Source organism: Phoca vitulina, unplaced genomic scaffold (genome assembly GCF_004348235.1).
Source record: "Phoca vitulina isolate PV1807 unplaced genomic scaffold, GSC_HSeal_1.0 scaffold7, whole genome shotgun sequence".
Classification (NCBI taxonomy): domain Eukaryota; kingdom Metazoa; phylum Chordata; class Mammalia; order Carnivora; family Phocidae; genus Phoca; species Phoca vitulina.
Window position 1 is genome coordinate 7923636 of NW_022589710.1, and position 23488 is coordinate 7947123.

The 23488-nt window shown below is 37.5% G+C and overlaps 1 protein-coding gene across 6 annotated transcripts in view; it reads right to left on the bottom strand.

Annotated features, from left to right (window-relative positions):
- Positions 1-23488, bottom strand: part of HECTD1 (HECT domain E3 ubiquitin protein ligase 1) — an 86597-nt gene that overhangs the window by 43187 nt on the left and 19922 nt on the right. For all 6 annotated transcript variants that reach the window (XM_032404882.1, XM_032404880.1, XM_032404879.1 and 3 more), the window contains exons 3-15: positions 21409-21643; positions 17538-17765; positions 16375-16656; positions 16008-16278; positions 15419-15495; positions 15235-15333; positions 12451-12565; positions 11217-11391; positions 6706-6844; positions 6346-6516; positions 1115-1337; positions 335-598; positions 158-234 (exon numbers count right to left, since the gene is read on the bottom strand). In XM_032404882.1, coding sequence (XP_032260773.1) covers positions 158-234; positions 335-598; positions 1115-1337; positions 6346-6516; positions 6706-6844; positions 11217-11391; positions 12451-12565; positions 15235-15333; positions 15419-15495; positions 16008-16278; positions 16375-16656; positions 17538-17765; positions 21409-21643 — 2356 coding nt within the window. The remainder of the gene's footprint in view (positions 1-157; positions 235-334; positions 599-1114; positions 1338-6345; positions 6517-6705; positions 6845-11216; positions 11392-12450; positions 12566-15234; positions 15334-15418; positions 15496-16007; positions 16279-16374; positions 16657-17537; positions 17766-21408; positions 21644-23488) is intronic.

Sequence of the window (23488 nt, forward strand, 5' to 3'; positions counted from 1 at the left end):
GAACATAAAATAATGAGCACAGAAAAACAAAATATGTTAGATTAGGGTAACTTGTATTATATGGCTCAATTTTTTAAATGCTTGAATATACCAATGAAACCTTACCATGTCAGTATAAACAGCAAAAAAAAAGAAAAAGCAAATCCCACAATTATACCTTTTGCTTTGTTTTTTCTAATTTAGATTTCAGTTTTCTTCCTCTTTTACCGGTCCAACCAGTCACAAATTCTGAACCTTTAAAAAAAAAAAAAGACATTTCACAGAATTTATTTATTGCAATTTAAGATACCCATTTATTCTTATCTACTAAACTTATATATTCTATATAACTTACCCAGAGAAGTTTCTGCAGTAAATGAATGTTTGGTTCCTCTATTAGATTCAAATACAAAACCAGGTAAATCTTCTTTCAGTATTGTTGCTTGCTGACCATCTGAGTTATGAATAGCAATTTCTCCCTCTTTCAAACAAGTTAGTGACCAATTTCCTACAGTGAGTTTAGTGGGTCCTGGTGCTGAGAGTATAGGCTGACTTGAAGTAGAAGGCTTTACCTGGCCTCGAGCTCTTTGTAACTTCTCTAAGAATTCACTTCTGCTTTCTATAAAGACAAAATGATTATTTCAAAACCTCATTCTTTTCAAATATTCCTTTTTTTTAATAAAAAGAAAATTACCTGTTGGAATATCTATTTTATATAAAAAAATTAACAGTTTTTTCTTTGGCATACTCTCACTGGTTTGATATATTTAGGTTCAGGCATAAAAGCAACCCTACAGGCATAATTTTTTAACATACAGGGCTTTTGGAAAAGATACAACTTGAGAAGCCTTCACACACATACAATTCATCATTACATGATAAGAGGTAGCTTACCTAAAACATTAGAGAGATTAAAAGTAGGTAACAGTGCTATTCCTTGTCTCATACAATAAAAAGGCATTTCTTAAATGCTTTCATGGTACAACAGTTTTTCTGTTGATATTAAATAAATTGGCCAAATGATCATCAAAAATGTGCTATTTCTATGACAATGCTAACAAAAATAATTAGCAGAAAAACAAATCATCAAAATTACAGAAACTTGTAAAACATTTTAAAAGAAACAAAATATTACCTGAACTATCCGATCCACCTTCAGGACTACCACTTGAATACATGGTGGCTAGTTTTCCATCCAAGATAAATCTGAACCATCCATTACTGCCATTAGATAATTCCAAGGCTGCTGCATCACTCCATATATATAAGCAGTCCCTTCCCCTAATGACTGACCAGTCTCTCCAATGATATGGTTTACCTTGCTGCAATTCTTTAGCATCCTCCTGTGGTTCATCTTCCTAAATGTGTAAAATTATTGAATGAAACAAGGAAAATAATATCTATTTCAAACACTCACAGGTTTTTAAAAATATGTCCGTGTATCAAATTTAGAATTAAAACATGCTGAACTTATATTCAGTTGCCTGTAGTTTAATATGCATTTTGATTCAACTAATTACCTATAGCTAAGTCTTACAAGTAAGTCCTAAAAATGTTAAGAAACTCACATAAATAGAGGCTGGGTGGCTCAATCGGTTAAGCGTCTGCCTTCGGCTCAGGTCCTGACCCCAGGTCCTGGGATTGAGCCTGGTTCTCCCTCTCCCCACTCCCGCTCGTGCCCCCTCCTCTCTCTAATAACTAAAATCTTTAAAAAAAAATGTCACATAAGTAATGACCTAAGTTATAACATTTCCAGGAGTAGTAGTAGAGAAGACCAACAGATTCGGTCTACACACAACTATCTAATTATCCCCCAGATTTGTGCTGTCTCTCTCTCTCTCAAATAAATTACAAAACAAAACAATACAATTTGTAAACACTGTTTTCCTAGCCTGACATCCTGAAAAATTTCATTGTGTTGACAACATTTAAATATTGAGAATATTCATCTAAACATATATAAACCTGGTATGTGTGTACATGGATGTGTATATGGTAAAGCACTGTTTTTTTCAAGATTTTATTTATTTATTTGAGAGAGAGAGAGCAGGAGGGGAGGGGCAGAGGGAGAGTGAGAAACAGACTTCCCGCTGGGCAGGGAGCCCAACAAAGGGTTCAATCCCAGGACCCCAAGATGACCTGAGTCCAAGGCAGGTGCTTAACTGACTGAGCCACCCAGATGCCTCTGGGTAAAGTACTTTTAAACTTAATAAAAACTTGTTATACTTAAAAAGTATTTTTACATATTTTTTGAACATAAAAAACTGAAGTAGTTAGCTTAAAACACTAAAATAAGATTGTAAAATATGGATTATAAATTTCTCTAAACATAAGTACTTGTGCTCTAGGCCACGATAGGTTAACAAGTACCAAGACTTGTTTATCCATTGTAAACAATGAAAAGCTAGGCAAAATATGTGAAAAAGTGTTTTCAAACACTGGGCAATATGCAACATAAGACCGTAACCCCCAGAAAAGAGAAACAAAAGAGGTAATCCCCTTAGTCCCAGACACAAATTCCTCGCTAAGGTCTTAAGAGGAAACACAAGAAGAGTCCAGCAGTATGATTTCAGGAAATAGAGATATGTGTTTGAAGAGGCTGAAGCAAACAGAACATATGGAGGATGAGTTCAGGATTAGGGAGCCAAGCCAAAAAGACCTCTAGAAATCTGCAAAGTGGTCATCATGAGTCTCTGAGCACTAGACCACTCATTTCTAGGATGATACTCCATAAGGTTGGGCAAAGAACAAATGGAAAACTATAAGCTGAATTCCCAGATATCACACAAGGTAGTCAGACAGTTGCATTCCAAATGCTGAAAAATTTCAAATTTGATAAAAACTGTAATCCCAGAGATCAAAGAAAATTAAACAATCCTGAGCAGGGATGGACACTCACATGTGCACACATACACAATACACCAAGCACAACAAAGCACAGCAAAGTGAAATTGCTTAAAATCGTAAGAACAGCCAGAGGAAGAAAAGATGTTGTTAGAAAAGATGTACATTGGGGCGCCTGGGTGGCTCAGTCGTTAAGCGTCTGCCTTCGGCTCAGGTCAGGATCCCAGGGTGCTGGGATTGAGCCCCACATCAGGCTCCCTGCTTAGCAGGGAGCCTGCTTCTCCCTCTCTTTCTGACCCTCCCCCTCATACTCTCTCTCACTCTCTCTCTCAAATAAATAAATAAAATCTTTAAAAAAAAAAAAAAATTTATGTACCAAAGAACTAAGATGAGAAATAAAGTGAATTTCTCAATGGAGACTAGGTACATCAGGTGACAATGGACCATCTCTCAAAGTGCTGGAAAATGATCAGTCAAAAGTCCTTGTAGGCACTGAAAATATCAAAAATGAAGGCCAAATAAAATATTTTCAGACAAAATCTGAGAGAATTTTCTGGGTTGTCTTTTCATTTTCATTTTAAGCTATGTATGTATGTATAGCACAGCAGAGGGAGGGGCAGGAGGAAAGAGAGAGAGAGCATTTCAAGCAGACTCCATGCTGAGCATGGAGCCCAACATGGGGCTTGACCCCATGACTCTGAGATTATGACCTGAGCCGAGATCAAGAGTCCGCCACTCAACCAATGAGCCACACAAGCGCCCAGTCTTTTCATTTTCTAAACAATGTATCTTTTTTTTTAAGATTTATTTTTTTTTTTTTTAAAGATTTTATTTACTTGACAGAAAGAGAAAGACAGCTAGAGAGGAAACACAAGCAGGGGGAGTGGGAGAGGGAGAAGCAGGCTCCTGGCTGAGCAAGGAGCCCGATGTGGGGCTCAATCCCAGGACCCTGGGACATGACCTGAGCCATCACCCAGTGCTCATCATAGCAAGTGCACTTAATCCCCACACCTATTTTACCCATCTTTCCCCCCCCACTTCCCCTCTGGTAATCATCAGTTTGTTCTCTATAGTTAAGTGTCTGTTTCTTGGTTTGTCTCTCTTTTTTCCCTCTTTGCTTGTTTTACTTCTTATATTCCACACATCAGTGAAATCATATGGTTTTTGAACCTATTTCTTGAATAACAGAATTCTAGGGGGATGAACCCAGATATCACCTCTTATTTTGTTTTGTGGTTAAATCCCTCAGCTCTCTCAAGTAATTTAGGAGTATCTCTCTGGGGTGCCTGGGTGGTGTAGTCAAAGTGTCCAACACTTGGTTTCCACTCAGGTCGTGATCTCAGTCATGAGACTGAGCCCTGTGTTGGGCTCTACACTCAGCAGAGTCTGCTTCAGATTCTCTCTCCCTCTGCCCCTCCCACTTGTGCTCACTTTCTCGCTTTCTCTCTCTCAAATAAATAAATCTTAAAAAAAATTTTTTTTAAATAATCTCTCTCTCCTCCCATCCCCACTCACCCTCTCAGGATTATATAATTAACAACCCATATTCTACCGTTATCTCAAAAATATTACCATTCTGTCACTAATACATAGGAAACATTCACTAATTTAGGACTAAATCAGTGCAGGAACAAGTAGGGATTGATTAGGTATATTTTAAATTTGCAATCTAAGGCAAGAATTATCAATGGATACTGAAACTCATGGGTATATGTTTAATGAGTAAGAGTGTATTACTTATTATTTATTAATTACTTATTAATTACAAAAGCAAAAAGAGTAACTCTATGATAAAGAAACCAGGCAGATGGCAGCTGGGTGGCTCAGTCAGTTAAGCATCTGCCTTCGGCTCAGGTCATAATCGCAAGGTCCTGGAACTGAGCCCTACGTCGGGCTCCCTGCTCAGCGAGGAGTTTGCTTCTCCCTCTACCTTCCCCCCTGCTCGTAATCTCTCTCACACTCTAATAAATAAATAAAATATTTAAAAAGAAAAAGAAACCAGGCAGAGATAAATATAACGAAGTGATCCATGTTAACATCATCAGTAAGAAAGCAGACACCCTGGGGCTCTAAAAGAAGGCACATTATGCACTTAGAAAAACATCCCCTCTGTAGTCTTCCTGCTAAAAACATGTAACCTGAATCTAAGCACATAGAAACACAAATGCAAAGTAAGGGTTGCTGCCCAAATTAACTCGTCTGTCCTCTTCACAAATGCCAAGGCTATCAAAGAAAAAGGCTGAGTTCTCAGAAACATAATAACTAAATGGTAACTAAATGTAATACATGCTCCTGGATTGGATTCTGGACGGGGGGGTGGGGGGGGGGTGGGGGGGGGTGGTATTAAGGACAACAGCAAATTTGAATATGGTCTTTGAATGAGATAGAGTATTATATAAATACTAAATTTTCTGACTTTGGGGTGCCTAGGTGGCTCAGATGGTTAGGTATCTGCCTTCAGCTCAGGTCATGATCCCAGGGTCCTAGGATCGAGTCATGCATCAGGCTCCCTGCTCGGTAGGGAGTCTGCTTCTCCCTCTGCCTGCCGCTTCCCCTGCTTGTGCTCTTTCTACAAATAAATAAAACCTTTAAAAGATAATAATAATATTTCATTGGTTTTTTTGTTTTTTTAACTAGGCTCCAGGCCCAGTGTGGAGCCCAGCATGGGGCTTGAACTCACAACCTGAGCTGAGATCGAGTCAGACACTTAAATGACAAAGCCACCCAGGGGCCCCTTGAAGATTTTATTTTTAAGTAATCTCTACAACCAACATGGGGCTAAAACTCACAACCCCAAGATCAAGAGTTGTATGCTCTACCAAATGAGCCAGCCAGGTGCACCTCAAATAAATGCTTCTTAAAAATACACACACGTCAATAATTAGTGAATTTATGAAGAATACTCTGATACTCTATTTGCAATTTTTCTGTAAGCTTTAAATTTTATCAATAAATTTTTAAAAAGTAACGAAATTTTGGGGGTGCCTGCGTGGATCAGTCGATTAAGTGCCCAACTCTTGGTTTCGGCTCGGGTCACAACCTCAGAGTTGTAGGATCGAGCCCGGCACCGGGCTCCGCGCTCAGCACAGAGTTGGCTTGAGATTCTCTCTCTCCCTCTCCCTTTGCCCCTCCCCCTGCTCACATTCTTTCTCTAAAATAAATAAATAAAATCTTAAAATAAGTAACCAAATTTTTAAAAATTATAGTGCTACCTCATACTGCCATTATTTTATCAAAAGCCATCATTAAGTTATAACTAGATTTCCTCAAAAGAAACTCTATTCCTTTTTTTTTTTTTAAAGATTTTATTTGAGAGAGAGAGACACAGCAAGAGAGGGAACACAAGCAGGGAGACTGGGAGAGGGAGAAGCAGGCTTCCCACTGAGCAGGGAGCCCAATGTGGGGCTCAATCCCAGGACCCTGGGATCATGATCTGAACCGAAGGCAGATGCTTAACAACTGAGCCACCCAGGCGCCCCAAGAAACTCTATTCCTGATAACACTGCAATCAACATCACTCACTTTTTCTGGTTTTGATTCCTCTTCATTCTCATCATCAGAGGAAGGTCCTGCCAAAGTTGACACTTTGCTAATTACACCAAGTCTGGCTAGCTGATCCAAAAAAATATCACCACCTTTATCTACCAAATCTCTTATGATCTGCAAAGCCAGCAAGTGGCCATCATCATCATCCTGGGGGAAAACAAAAAGGAATTTAAGGGAAAATGATAAAAATAAGTTCAGTTGCCTGAAGTAGACAAATGCAATAATTTCACAGACAAAACGCTTCACTGAAATTAGGACAAAAATTAAATTATTTTACTAACCATTGTCTAAAGGGAATTAAAGCTACAGGAGTTTCAAAAAAGATAAAAATCTGACCTCTTGATCAAGGACGGTTGCAGTGATTTCCACTAGTACTGTAGGCAAATTGTGACCAACATCAGAATCACAAACTTCTTTTAAGAGTGCTTCAGAGCAAAAATGAATCATTTTTCGAATCAGAGCAAGACTTGCCTTCCTTAAAAAATAAAATAAAATTAAATTAAATAAATAAATTAATTAATTAATTAAAGAATTTTAGGAAGCCAGGAAAAGAACCTAAAATAAAACAAAATGCAATTACACATTAGAGAAAAAAAAATATGCGCAATGGTTAAGTTTTACACACTCTGCTAAAAAGTAAACTGAATATAAGTATACAAAAAGAAATACATATGCCCATGTTCTCATATAAATGAAAAGACATCCTAGTAATCCCATGTCCCTAAATATTGCCACTGTTAACAATTTGTTATGCCTCCTTTTCCTTCTATACTCATCCACTGCTTTGCTTAGAACATAGATACTCAATAAAGTCATACAAACTAACCTCAGTTTTATAACAAGGAACCTGTTCTTTTAAAATAAACACATATCCACATACATTTAAATTATAATAGACTAAAAGGAGACTGGTCTATTACATAAAAGATAGCAGTTCATTTAACACATATTTTCTGAGCATATAACAATATCCTAGGCACCGAGGATATCATTAACTTTGCAGTAACTTCCACAAGGATGGAGAAGCAAAATTGCTACTAAAGTCCAAGAAAGGCATGCGACACATGAATTTCTACAGCATGTGGTCCCTACTTGATGTAGATCACAACTCTCTTTAGTTGAAATTCGTAACAGTATACATTCTTCAAGTGAAAAAAGCATTTGATTATAAATTCAAGATGTTATAGAAAACGGTAGGCCAAAGAGTAGGGAGCACGATGCGGGAGTCAATCCCAGGACCCTGGGATCATGACCTGAGCCAATACCTCTAAAATATTAGGCATAACTATTGTAACACTTAATACATATCTAATTTTTATTCTCAAACCTAAAGAGAATTTAATGTAATTATCTTCACTTTAGAGATAAACTAAAAGAAGTTAAGTACCTTTCTCATGGCCACATATTTAGGAAGTGGCCACTTTGCGTTGACTCCAGAGTCTGAGCTCTTAGCAAAGGCTTATGCTTTCTTACTTGCCACAATTAAATGTAGCTAATTATTACCTAGAGAATTCAGCACTGAATGTACTAAAACTAAAATTCTATTTAGACAATCCTGAAACATACATACATACATAAATTCATTCATTCATTTTACAAGTACAATATGGTTATTGTGGAAACTTTAGGAGACACAAATTAACAAAAGGAAGAGAAAAAAATTACCTGTAATTCCAAAATTCCAATCCCCAATCCTGAAACATTTAATAGAGTGATAGAAAATAACCATCGAGGGAACTCGGGTGGCTCAGACAGTTAAGTGTCTGAATCTTGATTTCAGCTCAGGTCATGAGCTCAGGGTCAAGGGACGGAACCTCGCATCACGCTCTGCACTCAGCAGGGAGTCTGCCTGAGATTCTCGCTCTCTTTCTTTCTCCCTCTGCCCCTCCCCCTGCTTGCTCGTGCATGCTCTCAAATAAATAAATCTTAAAAAAAAAAAAAAAGGAAAGAGAAGACCCTTCTAATAAGGGACCTCTGTTATATGGTGGCATACTTTATAATTTTCTGATGACCTTATCATGAAGAAGTTCTACTCCAAATATATCGGGATTCTTTTATTGGCATGACAGCTAGTCCTCTAAAATTTTCAGCCAAATTATCCTGTTCAAAATCGAACTTGCCTACTCCTCAAGAGGATTCTAAGTTCTGTTTAAAAAAAAAAAAAAGTGGGCCCACTCACACCTACACCTCTGTAGCTATTTGGAGAAGAGTAAAAACCAAGTACTTTAATGTTCACAGTGAATTATTTTACTGACATTTTTCTCCTACTTAAAGCAGACTGCCTGCACTTTAATATCAACTCCTAGGCACTTGAATCCTACAAATCTACATGTTCTAAAGACCTCCTTAACTTAAAATGTCCAAAATCAAATTCTCAATCACTCAGTCAAAAATTCAGTACTCATTCTTCACCCATTCCTCTCCCTCATCTCTCACAACTGGTCATCAATCCCTACACAACCCATCTCTCAACCTTTTCAATTTGTTCCCACCAATCCAGTCCCCCAGCAACTGTTTGAAGTTCATATTGCAATTAATCCTTAAGTAGTCTGTTTTCATTCTTGCTCTCCTCCAGTACTTTTCTCCACTGGGCTGTCAATGGAATCTTCATAAATCACAAAATCAGCTGTGACAAATATCCTCACAGGTATTTAATGACCCTGCTTCAACTGTGGAGTATGGCTCATTAGCATGGGCCACCAAGGCCTTCATAAGTCATAAAGGCTCCTGTCTACCTTTTTAACATTATTCACTGAGCTATCCAAACATATCCTATTAATCCAAACACACTCCATTAATATTAAAATACTTACAACTGCTAACAAAACACACTTAGTCATGCTCTAAATATCTACTGAGGACCTACTAAGTATCAAGCCCTGTTCTATACCTCTTTGTCTCTGCAGGAATATAGCCGTACACAGGCCAGCTCTCAAAGAGTTCACTTTGGAGGGGAGACAGACAATAAAACAAACAAAAGTCAAAGAAGAACAAGATTTCAGAAACTGAAAGCTCTGTAAAGACAGTAAAACGTCACAATTTATGTGAAAGGTATCCTAGGGGTAAATTTAAATTAGATGGACAAAAACATCAGTGGATGGAACATTTAAACTGAAACCTAAATGATATGAAACAACAAACCATCCAAAAGAACGAAGGATAAGAAAAGTTTCCAGTAAAGAAAGGGAAGTACAAAAGCCCTAAGGTAAGGATGTACCTGGGGTGTTCCAAAAATAGAAAAAAGGCTAGCTTATTGTACGTGTAATGGGCTAGGGGTTAGATAGTACTAAATGAGGTCAGAGAGCTGGGTGGGGCTTATGTAAGACCTTGCAAGCCTGAGAGTTAGGGAGTTAGGTTTTAAGGGCACCTGGGTGGCTCAGTCGGTTAAGCCTCCGACTCTTGATTTCGACTCAAGTCACGATCTCAGGGTCATGAGATCGAGCCCTGTGTCAGGGCTCTGTGCTCAGTGGGGAGTCTGCGTGAGATTCTCTCCCTCTACCCCCACCCCCAGTGCCCACACGCTCTCATTTTCTTTAAAAAAAAAAAAAAAAAAGAAAAAAGGAATTAGGTTTGAGTTCAAGCCAGATAGAAGCCACTGGAGAGTTTAAATCAGAAAAAGTGATATAGTTATGATTTTTTTTTTTTAAGATTTTATTTATTTATTTGACAGAGAGAGACAAACCAAGAGAAGAAACGCAAGCAAGGGGAGTGGGAGAGGAGAAGCAGGCTTCCCGCTGAGCAAGGAGCCCGATGTGGGGCTCGATCCCAGGACCCTGGGATCATGACCTGAGCCAAAGGCAGACGCATAACGACTGAGCCACCCAGGCGCCCCATAATTATGATTTTTAAAATAAATTAGACTAATATGTAGGAACAGATTATAAAGGAACAAGAGAGAAAAGAAAGACTAATTAAGAGGCAACTGCAGTAGCCAAACTACAGACTACAGACCAGACTATTAGCAACAGATGAAGAGCAATGACACTACAGAAGGAGAGCCACCAGGATTTGTACCAGGATGGACTGACTCATACCTCCATGCCTTTGCACACAAAGTTGCCCAGTGATCCTTCTAATCTGTCTGCCTACAAAATCCCCAAGTATCCTTTAAACCCAAATTTAAATCTCACTTCCGGGGGCACCTGGGTGGCTCAGTCGTTAAGCATCTGCCTTCGGCTCAGATCATGATCCCAGGGTTCTGGGATCGAGTCCCACATCGGGCTCCCTGCTCAGCAGGAACGCTGCTTCTCCCTCTCCCACTCCCCCTGCTTGTGTTCCCTCTCTTGCTGTGTCTCTGTCTGTCAAATAAATAAATAAAATCTTTAAAAAAAAAATAAAAAAATAAATCTCACTTCTGCATAAAATTTTCTCCAATTGTGCAGCCCAATTAATTGTTAAATCATGTATATTCCCAGAGAACTCTGACGGTATGTCTAATCTATCACTTACTACTCACTCTTATTACTCATATCTTCCTCACTGGCCTGCAAGGAACGGAACAGGAAGCAAAAACCAAGTCCCATTTCTTTAGTTAACTCTCCAATGACATCTCGCATTGCCTCTACCAAAAAAGCCTCCATAAAGCTCAATAAATGTTTGCTGTACTTACCAGAATTTCTCTAAAGCTGATACTCAGCAAGCTACAAAACTAGTCTTCTTGATTTTCAAAACTCAAGTCAGATCATCATAAGAAAATATTTAACTCTCCAATCAAATTTCCAATCTAAATTTTATTCTTACCATACCTTTTCAGTATTAAGATAAACTTCAATCCTTCTGGAAAAGGGAGATAAATAGAACTATATGATTGGCATAATTTAGTAAACACAGATACTATGAATAACTACCTTATTGAAGGCAACATAGTTTGCTGAAATGTCTGTGCAAACACTGGCAATAACCTTTTCAAGTATATGGGTGCCATTTCTGGATCTCCTTTTGGCTCATTACATTCTTCTTCATCTTTGTTTGTATCTTTCTTTTTCTTATCATCTCCTTTATTAACTGGACACATCCAATCACCTGCAGACAAATATTTTTCAATAAAATAAATTCTTGGAAAATTTTTCTTTCAATAAAAAAAAAACATTAAGAGGTACCGAATTTCAAACTATAATTATCCCTGGGGCACCTGGTTGGCTCAGTCAGTTGAGCATCCAACTCTTGATTTTGGCTGGGGTTGTGATCTGAGGGTCGTGGGATTGAGCCCTGCATCAGGCCCCACATTCAGCAGGGAGTTTGCTTGAGATTCTCTCTCTCCCTCTCCCTCTGCCCCTCCCCACACTTGAATGTGCTCTCTCTCTCAAATAAATATTTAAGGGAAAAAAAAGTATCCCTAATTAACAATAATTAAACTGAAATTAAAAGATACTGTATCTATCAAAGACATTTGTAAGAATAATACTATTCCAATTTTTTTTAGTACATGTGCTGCTGAAACAAGCACAAGAATACTAAAGAACGTCAGTCCCACCAGTGAGCTGAATCACAGCTTAGGGAAATAATTTTGGATATTCCACTTGATTCTAGAAATTATTTCACAAAGGTTCCACATTCATTTACTCTGTCAGAACTTAAAAATTTGGTCAAAGTACTTCATCTACACAATACCCAACTATTCTTTATGACATTCCCATGCCCCTTAAACTTTTGGTTTTTGGGACACCTGGGTGGCTCAGTCGGTTAAGCGTCTGCCTTCGGCTCAGGTCATGATCCCAGGGTCCTGGGATCAAGCCCCGTGTGGGGATCCTTGCTCAGGGGGGAGCCTGCTTCTCCCCCTGCCTGCTGCTCCCCCTGCTTGTGTGCGCTTGTGCTCTCTCTCTCTGACAAATAAATACATAAAATCTTTAAAAAAAAAAAAAACTTTTGGTTTGTTATTCTGGAATCATGCACCCAGTCTCAAAGAACACTGAACGGTATACTGTTAAAGGTTTATCACATGTTAAGGTATGTGCATATAATTACTTGACTTCATAGGAATAGTTCATTTATATAATGTTAATACATACACAAGAAGCTGTATCTGTAAAAGTGAAGCTGAAAAATAACAGCAGATGTAAAAGGAAAGATTGTCCCACTCACCTGGAGACTGAAGAATAGCTACTACTTCACTATGGCCCCTTTCCCGAGCTTTATCTAATGGAGTTTTCCCATCTTCATCTCTCAGATCTGGGTTTGCACCATGCCGTAACAGAGTCTAGAAAAGAAAAGCATTTCATGTGAATATAAGAATTAACACTTTATTTCTTCAATATCCAACTCTGCAATCCAAATTGCACCCACAGATTTCAGACTCACAATTACTTAAGCAGGCACCAATTCAAATCACTATTTTGCACATATCACCTCAAAAATGGTCTATCTAGATCTTGAAAAAATTATAGATTAATTTCACTTGGTTATTTATTTATTTATTTATTTTTAAAGATTTTATTTATTTATTTGACAGAGAGAGACACAGCGAGAGAGGGAACACAAGCAGGGGGAGTGGGAGAAGGAGAAGCAGGTCTCCCACCGAGCAGGGAGCCCGACGTGGGGCTCGATCCCAGGACCCTGGTTTCATGACCTGAGCCGAAGGCAGACACTTAACAACTGAGCCACCCAGGCGCCCCACACTTGGTTATTTATTAACAACTCAAATTAAGTACGTTCACATGTGGAACCTACTTTTCCTTCAAACTCCTCCTCCCAATTTCTTTAACAGAGAGGTAACAGAGTACATTTGTGACATGGTAATCATCTTCCTCATTTCCTATATACTGCCAATTACCAAGGTAAATCAATTCTAGAATGAACTACAAAATTTACGTCTTAAATACTAATTCACATTGTTCACCAATTTTTAATGGACACTGGACTCTCTCCCCAACAGACTGTAAGGTCTTTTGAACAGAGAACACATCTCATGTTTTTCTTATCAGCCTCAGAGTGGCAGTTTTTCTAACTTTGTTATGATGTAATAGATATATCTGACAAGTAAGTGAATACATACACACATCTGGAAAGTACACAGTACTGGCTAAAAAATTCAAATGCTGAATCATAATAATTCAGTATTTTATCAAATGTAGGATGCCACAGATTATTAGATATATCATTAACTATCACTAAGAAAGAAAAAAAAAAGCCAGTTAAATTTTGTAACATGCTTTCTTATTGCTTGGAATTTTTTTTTTTAAACTTACTGAAAGAAATTTTTTAAACTTAAGATTTTTTTTCCACACATTACGTGAACAAACATAAGTAAGAAAATATAAATGAACTATAAGGTATTCCGGAACTTCACATTCTGAGCACAATTCTTCATAATTAACTATTTTTTTATTCAAAATCAGCAATATTTATATTTCTACAAACAATGCTATTACCTGTGCCATAAAGACATTAATGATGCAGCATTTCTGAGTGCTTCTCTATCAGACAGAATTTTTTATTCCTGTTGCACGAATAGGTAATGATGATAACTATGCTGCACTTTCTATCAGGTCAACAGCAATTATACAACATTTTCCTATTTAAGAGATGTTAAAATGTGCATGGAGGGGTGAGGGGGAAAGTGGAGGTGTATCTTAGAATCAATTAAAAACAGAAATATCTATGAAGATTAAATGGTAAGACATGTTAAATACCTAAAGACACTGGCTAGCACAGAGTTTCTGTGCTCAGTGAGTCGTACCTACTGTATCATTATTAGTAATAGCAGCTATCGCTCACTATACACTGACATATAATCAAATCAGGTTAGGGTGAGATACAATTCATTTGGCTTCTTCTCTCCCACCCAACCACTCATAACTGCAAAACAGTACAGATCAAAAGAAAATGGGTCAATAAAACTTTTTTTGTCATCCTTAGAAGCATCTTTCTCTTTAAAAACTAACCAATTAAAATTGACGGAATTTGACCTTGAAGAGAACACCTTTCCCAAGTTAGAAAGCTAAGTTGTTTCCCCAAATTTTTGTATAGTGTAAAGACGACAATAACAGAAGCTACCATGTGAGCATCTACGATGTGTTGACTACTATACTATGTGTTTTTTATGTATTTTTTTCTAATTATAACAATAATCATGCTATGAATGTATACACATTTAATTGAAAAAACTGCAAGTCAAACTGAAGAAACTTGCCCAAGGCCACACAACCATCTTGCTAATAAGCTGAAGCCTGAATCCAAGTGTGCCTGACTTAGCAGCAGACTAACACTGCACTGTGCCAAATTACTTCACATTATGAAGACTCTAGAGACCTAGATCATCCACACATTTGGTTCAACCCTTATCATTTGACTTCTCTGGACCTCCTCAATTTCTAACTATAAAAAGAACTTTCCAATGTCCTTTGCTAATCTGAGAATCAAAGATATTATGATTCTTCAGCAAATAAATTATTTGCTTTAATGATAAATAAAAACAACACAAATATGTACAAAATTATTGGGTGCCAAGAGTAAGAAATTGGAAAAATTAAAAGTGTTTAGCAACAGGTAATTGGTTGAATAAATGTGCAGTATATCCACACAGGGCAAGAATACTGATGTAAAAAAGTTATACAAATACTAATAGGAAGAGGTCTTCAATATATACTATTAAAGGAAAAAAGTAAAGTATAAATCAGTGTATGCAATATGTTACATTTTGTATTAGAAAATGAGGGAATAAGCATATATCTTTTTGCTTGCATCTATGTTAAGAAACACTAAAAAGATAAACAAAACACGCTTACCTATAGTGAACAATGCGGAATGGAGTGAATGGAGATGGCATGGAAGCATGAGTTATCAGAATAAAAGCTTTTATATCATTCTAATTTTGGAACCATGTAAATGTTAAATATTAAATTAATAATTTAAAAACCTGGATTTTACCTTTGCTACTTGAGGTCTTCCAAAACATGCAGCATAATGTAATGATGATGACCTCTGACCCCTATTAACATCAGCACCTCTTTCACAAAGAAATTCTACCTGTAAAATTATGAAGAATCATAAAGTTGCCTTATGAATAGTTCTATCTTTGATTTAAAACACTAGTTTTTATTTATTAGCTTACCATTTCCTGAGTTCCAAAAGCAGAGGCCCAGTTTAATAGAGTCTGACCCACATCATCCATAAAATTTACTTCAAAGGCTGGAAATTTGAAGGAGAAAAATAAATTTTTAAAACTCCAACAAAATAATACTGAACTTTTCTACAGTGGAAACCATTAAAAGATTGTTACTAATAATCACTACATACAGAGTCAATTTTAAACATTTAGGTCAACTCTACAGTAGTAAATAATCCACCAACAAATTCTGCTAAGAAAAGGTATTCTAAAATTTTTAAACCACTGAGGATTCACAAGGCATTAAGCCTTAAAAATAAACATAAAATAAGGAAGAAAAAAAAAAACTAAATATATAACACAATTTAACAGGGTACTAGTATCCTTAAATAAATAATTTCATTTACTAATTTAGTAGGCATTTACTCAGGTCTTACCATGCACCAGGCTGATAATTAGAGAGGAGAGGATACAGAAGAGGCTGGCCATTCTATTGGCACAAATGCTAAAAATACTGTCTAAAATCTAGAAACTAGAAATTGCCCATATAATTCCTATCTCAGTTTTTTTTATATTTTAAAAAATATTTTCCGACCTCCTGTGTCAATTGCATCTATAAGCGCATCGGTATCTTTACTTCGAATACAGTCTATAAGCTGCCGATGTGAGCGCTCCCCAGAGCTATCCAATCTCCTAAGTCCTGGGATTCTGCCTGTAGATCCAGCACTAGACTTTGGCAAAGCTTTCCGTCCTTCAAATAATAGCACCAAGAGAAGGTCGACCAAACGCATGGTATCAAGCACACATCTTTCATCACCCTGCAATGCACTTTCAATTGAATCTGGAAGTTCCGACCTCAGGAGATCCTAGAAAGGGAAAGGGAGAAACGTTTAATATATTTGCATTACACAAAAATACTTTTACCGAAAGATTAAAAATCAAAGATTCAAAAACACTCTTACGTGTGTGACTACTGGAGAGCCTCTGCAAAGTGTTGAGAGCAGGCTTACAATTGTTGACACCTGGTTACTCAATTTGGAATCTGCAGCTGTGGAGGGCGCTCCTGTAGTGCCGCGGCCTGGTTTACAAGCGGATGACGGCCCGGAAACTGTACCACCAGCAGCAGCCATGCGAGATAACAGCTCCTCGGTTAATCCATGCTTGGCTAACGGAGCTGGGTCAACACCACGACGGGTAAATCGGTCAGCGAGTGATGCAAAACACCGAAGAGCTCCATCGGAAACCTAGTGATATCAAGAAAAAGCATATGGATAATAAAATTCACCTAAAAATGACTGGTACTGCTAATTTCATTCCTAAGATTATAAGGCAGCTGTAGCAAAGATATAAGGCGTATCATCTGTCTAGATTTTAACCCTGGCTCCACATTCTGCTGAAGTATGAACCAAAGATATTGCTTAACTGCTCAAGGCCTCAGTTCCATTAGTTATAAAATGGGGATAATAGTACCTATAATTCACTGTCCATGCTTAAATAAGATGATATATGTAAAGAAACGAGATGGACAGTAAAAGCTCAGTAAGTGTTAACTATTATTATGAACAACTCTGCCAAAATAATCTGTGAATATCAACCAAAAATAATTAACAGAATAGTAAAACGCATTTAAAAGTCAAGTTTTATTTTCTAAAGTATGCTAATTGAAAGAACTTTACACGTAAGATATTTTAAATACTGTTATTTTACTTCAATGAGAACTATCTTTCTAAGTCAACAAAATTGTGCTGAATCAACAAACTACACTAAGTATAATGCAGCTTTAAAAATTATGTATTTCTGGGGCGCCTGGGTGGCTCAGTCGTTAAGCGTCTGCCTTTGGCTCAGGTCATGGTCCCAGGGTCCTGGGATCGAGCCCCGCATCGGGCTCCCTGCTCAGCAGGAAGCCTGCTTCTCCCTCTCCTGCTCCCCCTGCTTGTGTTCCCTCCTTCGCTCTCTGTCAAATAAATAAAAACTAAAAAAATCTTAAAAAAAAGAGAAAAAGAGAAAATGGAATTACCTCTAGTTCATCAACTGAAAAGTTCAAATAACAGTGTATCAAAGTTATAAATAAGGACACTATAAAGTCACTTTTTGAATACAAAGTATAAAACAGTGATTTATTTACCTGATGATCTTCATGTTTTAATAAACTAGAAAGAGATTCCACACAAATTTCTAAAGAAGAATCTTGAGGTTCCATTTTGCCACAGAGTCTTGATACCACAGCCATGGCAGAGTGCAAGGTATCTTTATGAACCAAGTGTCCACTGTCACGAATGAAGGTAAGCACACAATTCAAACCACCAGCCTCAAAGACTGCTCCTGACTCACGAGTACATATCAGTTCTAACACCTACAACAGTAAATCAAAATTAACAAAAGAATACAGTAAGGCCAATTTTAATTTTCTAGCATCACAGAAAACACAATGTGCCCTCCAAATTTATTAGTAGCCACATTTTAAAAAGCACAACAAATTAATTTGATTATATTTAATTTAGCCCAGTATATGTAAGGCATCATCATTTCAACGTTACCAAAGTTAAAACTTGATGTATTTTACATTCTTTAATGTATTTTTTTAAAGGTTTTTTTTTTTTAATAATTTATTTTTTTTTTAGGGACGCCTGGGTAGCTCAGCCAGTTAAGCGGCTGCCCTTGGCTCAGGTCATGATCCTAAGGTCCTGGGATTGAGCCCCACATCGGGTTCCTTGCTCAGCAGGGAGCTTGCTTCACCATTTGCCTGCCACTCCCCGTTTGTGCTCACACTCTCTCTCTTTCTGATTAAAAAAAATATATAGGGTTGCCTCGGTGGCTCAGTCAGTTAAGCATCTGCTTTCAGGTCAGGTCATGATCCCAGGGTCTTGGCACTGAGTTCCGCATCAGGTTCCTTGCTCAGTGGGGAGTCTGCTTCTCCTGTCCCTCTACTGTTTGCCCCACTTGTCTCTCTAGCCCTCTCTCTCTCTCTCTGTGTCAAATAAATAAAATTTTTAAAATATATATATGTATATATATATTTATTTTAGAGAGAGGGAGGGAGAGCATAAGCAGGAGGAGGGGCAGAGGGAAAGGAGAGAGAGAATCCCAAGCAGACTCCCCACTGAGTGTGGAGCCCCACACGGGGAGTGATCCCATAACCATGAGATCACAACCTGAACCAAAATTGAGTCAGATGCTCAACCAACAGAGCCACCGAGGCGCCCCATATTCTTTAATATACTAAGTCTTCAAAATCCCAAGTGTATTTTATCCTTATAGCACATCTTAATTTGGGGTAGCCACATTTGAAATGTCCCATATGGCTATCGTATCAAACAGTGTAGGTTCAGATGGTGAAGCCGGCGTGGCAAGTTAAGCAACTAAAATAACTTAGCAGAAGTTTACAAAGTTCCTACACATGAAATCAATAAATAAATGCTTGCTATTACATTATTCATCATCCTCACACTTAATCTATGAATGTCAAAGCATGAAAAATTAACTTTCAGGGGCACCTGGGTCCTGAGATTGATTCCCGCATCGGGCCCCCCCCCGCTCTGCCAGGAGCCTGCCTCTCCCTCTCCCTCTGCCTGCCCTCCCCCTGCTTGCAGGTACGTGCGCTTGTTCTCTCTCTCTGTCCAATAAGTAAATAAAAATTTTTTAAAAATTAACTTTTATTTTCCAAATTATGTTGATGTTTAAGGAGTTCGGGTAGAACTAAAGAGTTAATAGGATCCACAGATCTTATAGGCATACCAGAAAATTTAGACTCTATTCTTTAAGCTAGAAAAATGTGGGTTTTTTTGAGAAAAATGTTTTAAGCAGAAAAACAGTATGATCAGATTTCCAGTTAATAACTGGGAATGGGCCATAGGGAGAATATAGAGGTAAATGCAAAAAAAAATTTCAAGCATTAATATTTAAGAGAGGATGAAAGCTTAAATAAGGCAATAATAACAGAGACAAACAAAAGGAAATAAACTAGAAAATCACTTCATCATGTGTGGGGTGGAAAAAAGGAAAGAAAAGATAAAGCAGGGTTTCTGCCTACAGTGGGTAAATCTGATGCCAATTATCAAAATAACTGTATTTGTAGTAAAAGATCATGAATTCAGACAGCTATTGGAGCTGTCCAACAAGCCTTTGTATATGGAGTCTAGAACTCAAGAGAGAGGTCAGGTCTACAGATAAAGACATGAGGGCCATATACAAATGAATGGAATTGATGGTGATAGATGAGATTATCTAGGCAAAGTCATAATTTTAAGAAGGTAAAAAAAGAACCTTAGAAATTTAAGAATAAATTAATAACAATAATCTGCAAAGGAAACAGAAAAAGGGAGAGCAGGGTGTAAAAGACAAGAGTTTGAAATAGTATGAGTCAATGAATAAAGAATGGAGTAAAATTACAGTCCCAGAGGAAACATGAAGTATTATGATCAAGAGAGTAAGACAGAAGCGCACCTGGGTGACTCAGTCATTTGGGTGTCCAACTCTTGTTTTCAGCTCAGGTCATGAGCTCAGGGATGTGAGATCAAGCCCTGAGTCAGGCTCCACACTCAAGTGCGGAGTCTGCTTGAGATTCTTTCTCCTTCTGCCCCTCCCCCTGCTCGCATACTCACGCTCTCTAAAATTAATTAATTAATTAAATTTTAAAAAGAGAGAATAAGAGAAAAACAGCTCTAAACAGAAAAATAGATACCTCTTTGTCTGAGTCTAGAGACAGAAATAAATCTACAGACACAGAGGCAGAAAATCAAGATATTAACACCTGTAACAGCAGCTCTCAAAGTGTGGGGAAGACATTTTCAAAGATCCTTGAAGTTAAAGCTTTTTTCGTAATACCAATACCATGACAGTAATTATCTTTTTCATTCTCATTCTCTCAGGAGTGTAAGGTGGAATTTTTGAAAAGCTATATGTGATATAGCAACAGACTAAATGCAGAAGTAGATACGAGGATCCGCCCGACTTCTTCTAGTAAGCCAGACATTATTAAAGAGACATACAAAAATGCTTAACAATGCTACTATTCTCATTAATTTTCCATTTGTTCAGGAAATAATTTTTTCATTAAAAATGTATGTTAACACATAATGAGTTTGTTATTTTCAGATAAATATATGTTCTAAATTTGTTTTAATATCTAATATAGTAAAGATAGAGATAACCTACATAAACAAAGGCTCTTTGAGGGCCCCTCAATAATAAGACTTGTAAAGGGATCCTGAGACAGAAAGTTTGAAAACTGCTGGCCTATGGCAGCAAGAATCTTAACAAGAATGAAACAGGAATCATAAACAAAAAATCAAGGATAGTCTAAATGTTTTCATCAAGTAGTTTTAATAAATTACTGACCCAGCACTGGTGCTTTCAAAGTCACATAAAGTTTATAATTAGTCCCACCAGGAATAAAACAAAACAGCTACTCTAAAGGAAGTATAAAAAAATAGTTAAATCCATGGGCCCTCGAACCAGACTTCCTAATTTCAAACTCCTAATTTTTCAATCCTGGCTCTGCCATGAACTACTTGTATCACCACCAACCAAGTTACTTAACCTCAGAATGCTTGAATTTTTTTCAAATAAAAAATAGAAATGCTGATATTAGCAGCACCCACCTCATATAAAGTTGTCATGAAGACTAAGTGAGTTAAAACATGTAAAGTGTTTAGCATAATGCCTGACTCTAATAATCAGTATTAGTTGTTGTCATTACTATTTTCATACAAAATCATTTTGGCTAAGAACAGGGATTACCTATCTCAAAAGTTACCAGGAACCCAAGAGCCAGCACAGAAGAGCATTATCAGTGACCTACAATTTTCCTTCGAAGATAAGACTTCTTTTCCCAAGCTATAAGGGATCCTCTTTGGTGCCACAAGGACCATGACTTCCACTGTTGTCAACCACTCTCAATAAAGTAAAAATAATGAAAGAATTTTCTTTTTTTAGCAAAATATATTTTTTTATTCTCTGGTGATCTTCAAATGGGCCAGTAAATAATTAAGACTTACCTTTACACATTGTTCAGCTAAGTCCCGGCTAGTCCTGTTATTAAGCTCGACCACAACTAAACGATTACAAAGTGCTTTTATAGCTCCATCAACCCCAACAATCCTTCGGGTGCATTCTGCAGATACATCCAGATAGTATGTGATGGCACGGGCTGTCACCTCTAACACATTGTCTGGAGCACTTTCATCAAGAAAAATTTTGCAGAGGGCTGGTAAGAAAGTGCGAGGAGGACATCTGTAGTGAAAGAAATCATATTATACCACGGATTACTAAATTCTTCACATCAAAAATTAATAAAGTAACAAGTAAAAACTGTAACATATTACATCACATTCAATACTGTGTCTGCATCTGTATTAGGCAGTATTTCTCACATTGCTTTTGTTTCCAGAACAATACTCACATGCTAATTTCATAACTGCTGAAAATATCAAGTTACCAACAGTTAAAGGTAGCAGCATTAACTTGAAACCATGTTTAAAAAAAACATTCCTGGGGCACCTGGGTAGCTCAGTCATTAAGCGTCTGCCTTCAGCTCAGGTCATGATCCCAGGGTCCTGGGACAGAGCCCCGCAACAGGACCCCTGCTCCGTGGGAAGCCTGCCTCTCCCTCTCGCACTCTCCCTGCTTGTGTTCCTGCTCTCACTATCTCTCTGTCAAATAAATAAATAAAATCTTAAAAAAAAAAAAAAAATTCCTATTCAATACTCAGCTCAAACATCAACTGCTCTGTAAAACCTTCCCTAACCTCCCCAAATCACTAAGTGGTACTTTCATGTTCCTAAAACCTCATACAAACAGTGCCCACACTATTTAATCTACCACTTTATTTCCTTATTTACATTAAAATGTCCTGAAGGCCAGGGACATTGTTCAATTAATGTTTTATTAGAACAAGTGGTGATCTGGGGTTTAACAGATAAGGATAAAACATACAAAAACTTTGTAACCTTTGTGGTCCTGTTTCCTCATTTGTAAAGCAAAGATAATATCTAAAAAATACCAACTTCATATGGATGATATGAAAATTAAATAAAATTATATATATTTAACACTTAGCTCAGTATACTGGCACCATACTGAACTAACTAACTTTAGTTCTCCTTACCGCCTATGAATAGTCTAACGCCTGCTATATAATCAAAAGCAGAATTTGTGAGGTACCAATAATATCCTTTATATTTTATCAACACTTAAAATATGAAAGACTATGACTTACATTTAGTAGAAATCTCAATTATACGACATAAAATACATTATTCTAACTTCTCTGCACAAACTAAGCTTTAAATGGGCTACAGATAACACAAAAGGTAATACTCTAAATGTTTTAGTGGAATTCTTTTTCCTCCAAATTTTAGTGTATATATCTTAGTAGCTTTTTAAGCTGTGTATTGGGACACTTGGGTGGCTCAGTCGGTTAAGCATCTGCCTTCTCTCTCTCCAACCCTCCCCCAACACTCACACACACTCTCTCTCTCTCACACATAAATAAATAGATCTTTAAAATAAAAAAAAAAGGGGCGCCTGGGTGGCTCAGTCGTTAAGCGTCTGCCTTCAGCTCAGGTCGTGACCCCAGGGTCCTGGGATAGAGCCCCACATTGGGCTCCCTGCTCGGCGGGAAGCCTGCTTCTCCCTCTCCCACTCCCCCTGCTTGTGTTCCCTCTCTTGCTATGTCTCTCTCTGCCAAATAAATAAAATCTTTAAAAAAATTAAAAATAAAAAAACAGCAGCCATTTTAATATACACAGGTAATACCTTAAAACGGTCTCTTCAGGGCGCCTGGGTGGCTCAGTCGTTAAGCGTCTGCCTTCGGCTCAGGTCATGATCCCAGAGTCCTGGGATCGAGCCCCACATCAGGCTCCCTGCTTGGCGGGAAGCCTGCTTCTACCTCTCCCACTCCCCCTGCTGTGTTCCCTCTCTTGCTATGTCTCTCTCTGTCAAATAAACGAATAAAATCTTTAAAGAAAATTAAAAAAATAAAGCTGTCTCTTCAGTTGTCGATTAGGGGTATTTTCCCTCTTCTTATCTTTTTTTTTAAAGATTTTATTTATTTGTTTGTTTATTTAACGACAGAGA